This window comes from Leucopleurus acutus, assembly GCF_964270905.1.
Source record: "Leucopleurus acutus genome assembly, chromosome: 11".
NCBI classification, from domain to species: domain Eukaryota; kingdom Metazoa; phylum Chordata; class Mammalia; order Artiodactyla; family Delphinidae; genus Leucopleurus; species Leucopleurus acutus.
The window spans coordinates 96,169,782-96,177,243 of record NC_139152.1 but is presented as its reverse complement, the minus strand read 5'-3'; the positions used below and the strand labels follow the sequence as shown (position 1 = coordinate 96,177,243).

The 7,462-nt window shown below is 51.6% G+C and overlaps 1 protein-coding gene across 1 annotated transcript; it reads right to left on the bottom strand.

Annotated features, from left to right (window-relative positions):
* Positions 1-5,125: 5,125 nt before the first annotated feature.
* On the bottom strand, positions 5,126-6,112 carry LOC309968394 (2-iminobutanoate/2-iminopropanoate deaminase-like). The gene has a single exon (XM_082849609.1). The coding sequence runs from the start codon at positions 6,045-6,047 to the stop codon at positions 5,634-5,636; it is 414 nt and encodes a 137-aa protein (XP_082705735.1). The 5' UTR covers positions 6,048-6,112; the 3' UTR covers positions 5,126-5,633.
* Positions 6,113-7,462: the final 1,350 nt, after the last annotated feature.

Here is a 7,462-nt window from a genome sequence, read left to right as displayed (position 1 = left end):
CCGCTCCGCCCGGGCCCAGGTGTCGGGGTGTGGCCGGACCGAGCCGGCTGCGGCCGCCCGGGTCACCCTCCTCGGCGGAAGTGCCCCGGGGTGCCGGCGGCGCCGGACGAGCCTGGGGGCGGGGCGGGGCGGGGCGGGGCGGGGGACTCTGGGCCGCCTGTCCGCGCCGAGCCGCTCGCCGTCGCCTTTGTGTCCGGATCTGGGCGAACGAAACCGTCCCCGGCTTGCTTTCCGGTCCGAGTTCCCTTTTCAGACCCGCTCCCACCCACTCCGCCCGGGCCCTCGGAGGCCGGAGGAGAGACTCGGTCGTTTAAAAGCAGATGTGGCCCCCGCCCGCGCCGCCTGCGGAAGTGGCGCGGTGCCCGAACCTGGCCGGTCCTCCTCCCCGCCTTCCCCGCCCCGAGGCAGCTGTGCGCTGGCCCGGGCCGCACAGCGAGGCGGCGGGGCTGTGCCGTGCGTGGCGGGGCCGCGGCGGGAAGGCAGAGGCCGGGTGCCGGCGCGGCTGCGGGGAGGAAACCCCGCAGAGCAGGAGGCCGGGTGCTGGAAGGCCCGCCCCCATTATTCTGGGCCCGAGGGTCGAAGGCACGAGGACGGAGTAGACAGGACGCTGCCCAAGGGGCAGGCAGCGCTTGCACACAGGATCTGTGATGTCAGCAAGCCGCCTCTCTGTGCCTCGGCTTCCCGGTCTGTATAATGGGAATGGCATTTGTGCGGGGTACCTGCGGTGCTGGGCAGATCGCCCCTCGGCCTCCTTGCTCCTGAAGGAGATGCGCGCACAAATCTAGCAAAGGTGCCATAATACGCTTCCACGAGGGACAAACCCAGTTACACAGGTTTTCGCTCCGTCCTCCCATTAAATATTCTGAGGCTTCTGGCACCGGGCCCGTGCTGGGCTGAGGCTGTCGTGATGAAAGCAGGAGGCTGGGCCTGGAGGAGCCAATAGAAGAGACTCTTTCCCTCTGGCCAGGAAGTGGGCCCTGGAAGCCTCCGGAAGCCAGCCTGCCTGCCCTGGGCCCTTCCGTGTGCCCGGGCCCAGGGTCTCCAGGTAGTGCCATCCGCTTGGAGTACCTCCTCCCTGAACTGGTTTTAGAAAGGCACGTGACCTGAACACGGTTGGTTCTTCTAAATGATGGTAAGATTACTCGGTGTAGACTGTGAGAAGCCAGACCCTGACCCTTCAGTAGGCTGAAAGATCCTTTTCTGTTGCCACCTCTGCATTATAAAGAGCTCTAAAGGGCCCCCCTTTCCTCCCCAACTTTTCTCAGTCCTGCAGTGCTTAGTGCCTGGTGCCTTCCCTCGGTCGGTACCAACACTGGCTTACTTGGTCTTATCCAGGGCCTGTGCCCAGGCTGTTCAGTAGGTGAATATTGAGTGAATGGAAGAAGTCTTCTTTTGTCCCCCTCTGCACGCACCCCACAAGATGTAACTAATTAATAATCCCACCTACCGTTTACTGAGTGTCTGTGCAGTGCCAGGTTCTATGCCAGGTGCTAAGTTCATGCTCTCCTATAAGAGGGGGCATAGACAGGTCACTTGGGCACTGCAGCCAAGCCCAAGCCGGACGCTGGCATTGGATGGACTCTGCAGGCAATGGGCTGCCCAGCCTGCTCGGCCAGGCTTGCGCAACTCCAGTGTCAGAGAGGCCCGATGTTCCCAGCGCCAGCACCTGGGCGGTCATTCTGGAAGCTTGCAGGACCATCAGTTCAGCCAGGGTCCAAGTCCTACTGATTCTACCCCTAAATGTCCCTGAACTCCATCCAGGTCTCACCATTTGTCCCCAGATCATCCAGAGCACCCTTCCCCTCTGACTGCCAGTTCGCCCTTTTTAATCCATCCCTACCCTACACCTTCTGGAAAAAGCAAATTCCGACCTTAAAGCCCCAGGCAGTGGGCTCTTTGCCCTCTGAATAAATCCATACTTTGGGGGATGGCTCAGGAGGCTCTGGCCAGCCCAGGCTCCATAGTTTTAGCCTGTTCTCCAGCCACCCCGCTGCAGGCTTTACGATGCAGCAAAATGGAACACTTCTCACTTCCCTGCCTTGCCTCAGCTGGGCCTTCCCTCTGGGGTTCCACCATCCACACCTGCCTCTCCAGGGAGAGCCCAGTGGTCCGGATGCTGCCAGATCGAAGTCACCTGTTTGCTCTTCTGGTTCCTCTGCAAGGACTGTGAGCTCCTAGAGGGCAGGACTATCATTTCGCACAGACTCCCTAACGTCCAACACGGCGTGTGTTGAGTGAGTCGAATGTATGACACAATAAGTGAATGAAGGGGCTGCATATGAGGCCAGCCTGTCCCCGTGGTCTCCAGTGAGTTTCCCAGACACAGCTCAAGCAAATAACCCTAACCTGGTTACACTCCACCCAACAGACAAGATCAAGGGCAGGTCGAGGTTGGGAGCTATGAATCCAGGAAGCCCCAGGCCTTGCCACAGGGCACTGCTGAAGGCCAAGTAAATCCCATCCCTCCCTCACCTCAGGCCACCCTGTTGATGATCCCAGAAATCTGTCCCGCACCTCAGCTCCGCTGCATGAGGACACCTCTGGGCTTCCTGTCAGGCTTTTCTGCAGAGGACGGGAGGGGTGGGATTTAATATTAGCTAACATTTACCACCTGCCAGGGATTTGCGAAAGGCTTTCTATGTATAATTTCATTTAATCCTCACATTCCCACTGTACAGTTGGGGAAAGTGAAGCACAGAGAAGTTCAGCAACTTGTGAGGATGCAGTTTCAGAAAGTGTCAGGGCTGGGATTTGATCGTAGCTTGTCTCCCTCCACTATGATTTGAATTTAGGATGAACAGTGGGCCTTTCTTGGCTCACTGGCTTGCAGGGGCCATGGGCTACCTGGGGATAAGCTGGTCTTGCTTCCCTCTCAGTGCGGTTGAGAAGCAGAATCTGAGGGAAACTGCAGAAGTGACCTTGTTACCACAGTAACAGCCCTGTCACTGCAGCTGGGATTTTGCAGGCAGGATATCAGCCGTACCAGCACATGCCCCGCCTGAGAAGTTCAGGCAGCACCAAAGTGGCTGTACCTGTTAGGGTTCCAGGGCGGTGAGTGGGGCAAAGCCACAGTGGTGGGCCCAGGGGTGAGGGGCCCTGCTGTATTGTGTCAGACTGAGGCAACTTCCAAAATATACAACATGCAGGACAGTGCCCATCGTGGAATAATTGCTTTTCTACTCAAAAACCTTCAGTGGCTCCAAATAATCTGCTGTGATTTACCCCTGTGGGATGAATAGGATGTAGACTGGCCATAATGTGTTTTCTCACCATTAAAAACAAACATCTAGGGAGTTCCCTGGTGGCCCAGTGGTTAGGACCTGGCGCTTTCACTGACGTGGGCCGAGGTTCAGTCCTTGGTTGGGGAACTCAGATCCCGCAAGCGTGGCCAAAAAATAAAATAAATAAATAAAAAGCCATCTGGATTCCAGCTCTGCCATTCCTCTCGCATCTGGGCTTCTTTCTCACCCCCACCCCATGGATCCAGCACAGACCTACTTTAATTTTCACCTTGACTGCTGTGATAATTTCTCCATTATTCTCCCACTACAAGCATCCGTTGGCTCAACAAGTATTTCTTAGCTGGAGGCTGTGCTTATAGCTGGGGACTCCAAAGACTAGGCCCACTCCTGCCTCCTGGAACTGGTGGTCCAGCAGGAAGTGCCTGCAACACCAACCATTGTCAAAACCCAGTGTAAAGATATGGGGAGCTCAGGTGTTCCTGAAATGCTCAGAAGGACAAAGGTGAGCTAGGGGAGGCATGGGGTGAAGGGCAGAGAGATGAGAAGCTTGAGGGCTGGGCAGGGCTGGAGCCCAGAGGGCATCATACACATTACACTGCAGGCAATGGATGCGGGGTCCACTGAGGGCAACAGGGAGAGGCAACAACTTGTCCAGTTTCTTTTTTTTTTTTGGCCGCACCCTGTGGTGTGCGGGATCTTACTTCCCTGACTAGGGATCGAACCTGTGCCCCCTGCAGTGGAAGCATGGAGTCCTACCACTGGAACACCAGGGAAGTCCCAACTTCGTCCAAGTTCTAACCTGATTACCCCACCATGGGCTCACCAGGATAGCCCTGGGACCCGATAACAATTCCAGCCTTGGTCTCCCTTGTAAAAAGGGGGGACTGGGTGAGATAGTCTTTCAAACCTTTGAACAATTTTAAACCCTAGAGAAAGGTCAGATTTGCAACACAGAGTTTTCTCAGGCTGGGGAAAGGCTATGCCAGGCCTCTCTCGCTGCTTCTCCCTAATCCATCCTAGGATACCTGAGGTTACAATAAAGGGCCCACACCCCCTCCCCATTAACTTGGAATGTTGGACTTTTTATTTTTCAAAGTAAATTAGAAGCTTAATATATAATGGAATAGAGCTTTAAAATGTCAAGTCACTATAACACTAGGGATACTTTAATAGGAGGTAACTGAAAAAAACAATCTTGGAACGTTACAACCACAGTGAAAATGGATGAACTACATCTGCATAGACCAACCAGGAATGAGCTCTAAAATGTAGCTGAATCAAAGAAGGTTTCAGGAGGGCCTGTGGAGTATGAACCCATATGTTGTTTGTTTGTTTGTTGTTTTGTTTTGTTTTTGGCTGCATTGGGTCTTCGTTGCAGTGCACGGGCTTCTCATTGCGGTGGCTTCTCTTGTTGCAGAGCACAGGCTCTAGGCGTGTGGGCTTCAGTAGTTGTGGCACGTGGGCTCAGTAGTTGTGGCCCGCGGGCTTAGTTGGTCCACGGCATGTGGGATCTTCCCGGACCAGGGATCGAACCCTTGTCGCCTGCATTGGCAGGAGGATGAATAACCACTGCACCACCAGGGAAGTCCAATCCCATATGTTAAAGTTCTCATTTTTTTTCCAACTGTAAAATGAGGATATAAAATAGTGGGACCTCACAAGTTAGTTGTGAGGATTTAATGAGATTATGCTCCTATGACAGGAACAACGCCTGTAACTTGGTAATCACTCAATAGATGTTAGGCATTCTTACTGTTCTTAAAATTATTTTGGAAACCGTTGGAAGTGTGTACTCCACAATCGTAACAGTGGTTGGTGACCCAGACATTATAAGCAAGTAAACACTCACACAAACATGTAATTGTTTTTTTTTTTAATCTGCATGCTATTTTAGTTCCATTAGAAAAATATTATCTATATAAAATTTGGTCCAGTTTCTTCTCCTTTACCTCTACTGTTCAAACTTAAATGCTTTAATTTTACTCAAGTAAAAGCAGAATCATGTATCTGACATGAGAACTAAATAGTTCACACCATTAAATTAATAGAGTCTAATTGAATTAGGTGTGCTCTTTATTATTTCTCAGGAATAGTAACTCATCTTTCCTACATGCTATTTCCCTTTACTTTTATTTTTCTGAGTAACTATGTAATGTGTGTCTCTTTTCCCACATCCAGTAATATGAGTGTTATAGAAGTGTAATTTGTAACATCAGTAACTAGATTCATCATTAATCTTCAACTCATGTTCAATTCCCCTTATTATATGGTATTTCCATAATAACTTCAGATATTTCAGTCAACCGTACACTTTCCAACAAATACTGTAAAAATTAAGATGTTAATTTTAAAACATTATTAAAATTCCAGACTAGATAACACTGGGCCCACTTAGAGCGATGCTGTCACGAGAGGTCCTTGGACAGCTACTGCTTCAATCTCAACACGGCCTCCTTTGGGCAAAGCAGCAACCTGGTAAGCAGCTCTTGCAGGAAAGCTACTCTGGAAATATTGCTTGTAGATGTCATTGACAGTATTGAAGTCGTTTATGTCAGCCAACAAAACAGTTGTTTTTACCACATTCATCAAGTCACAGCCTGCTGCTTTCAGAATTTCACCCACGTTTGTAAGAGCTTGTTTAGCCTCTTCTGCCACCCCTCCTGGCACAAGCTCTCCACTTGCAGGATCCATGCCTAGCTGTCCTGAAATGTAAATGGTCCCGTCGACTAACACAGCCTGACTGTAGGGACCAATGGCCGCTGGGGTTTTCGCGGTGCTGATCACCTTTCTGATCAAAGACGACATGGCTAATCCTTTTTCCTTGCCGCCCCTCGAAGACAACTACCACATATGCTGCTTCTACTCATGTCTCACGGGTCTCATGTGATTGTTAATTATGATAAACGCAAAGCAGGAAAACGGACCTGAGGGACAAGCGTGGGAGTCAGCAAGCAAAGGGGAGGATACAGGCTTTGGGGTCTCCTACCCAGACCACGAGAATTCAGTACTCAGGAATTAGGGAAAATGAGACTTCATGCTGAAGGGAGAAAGGTTACTAAAAAGAAGCTGAGAGGGCTTCCCTGGTGGCGCAGTGGTTAAGAATCCTCCTGCCAATGCAGGGGACACGGGTTCGAGCAACGGTCCCGGAAGAGCCCACATGCCGCGGAGCAGCTAAGCCCACGCGCCACAACCACTGAGCCCCCGAGTGCCCGTGCTCCCCAACAGGAGAAGCCACCGCAATGAGAAGCCCGCGCACCGCAACAAAGAGTAGCCCTCGCTCGCCGCAACTAGAGAAAGACCACGCACAGCAACGAAGACCCAAGGCAGCCAGAACTAACTAACTAAAAGAAAATTAAAAGAAATAAAAGTAAAAACACCTGCAATCTACAACTTAGAGATAACAGCTATTAACATTTTGTAGTCTACCAGTGTCAGTATTTTAAAAAAATATGTGTATGTGCCTGTGTATTGTACTAAATTTGGATTATACAATGTATAATCCTTTAGCAACCTGTTTCTATCGTATATTGCCATACCAGTAAATAACCGACCGGTGGATACTTTTTAAGTCTTTTACACCCTGGGTGCTGCAGATGCAGAGTTAAGCCTGATTTCCCACCTCCAAGGGAGCCTGCGATCTAAGGGAGTGAGCAAACGCACCCCTGTGACTCAGTTTGCCCCTCTCTACAATGGGAGTGCCCTTTCTACCTCCCAGCTGTACAGTTTCAAGGACAGAATATTCACTCTGCTGCCCAGGCCTCCCTTCCAAGGGAGACCTGGACTTGATTCTAGGCAGGGAACAACTGCCAGGATCCATCCCAGTGGCCTCCAGGCCTCTGAAGGACAGTGCCCCTTGCATAGTAGGCACTTAAATTAATACATTTCCTAGCTCCACTTCAGCGCCCGGGGCCTCATTGAATTATCACTACTTTATTGTCCTTCGCATGTTTCTCTGCGCAGTGTCCCTGCCTTCCTGGCTGCAGCAGGGACTCCTCCGGGGCCCAGACCGCCCCCTCCCCCACCCGTGGCTGCAATGTGGTTTGCAGTCGCCTTTCTAGCTTCCCCGGCAGACCCCGGGCTCCTCAGGCCCCCAGCGCCTGGCAGAGGGTCCCGCCCAGAGGAAGTTCTCATAAATGTGTGTTGACTAAACAGGAAAGAAAAGCCATCGGCGTGCAGGACCAGGAGGGCGTGTGTTTAATCAAACTCCAAACCCCAATACC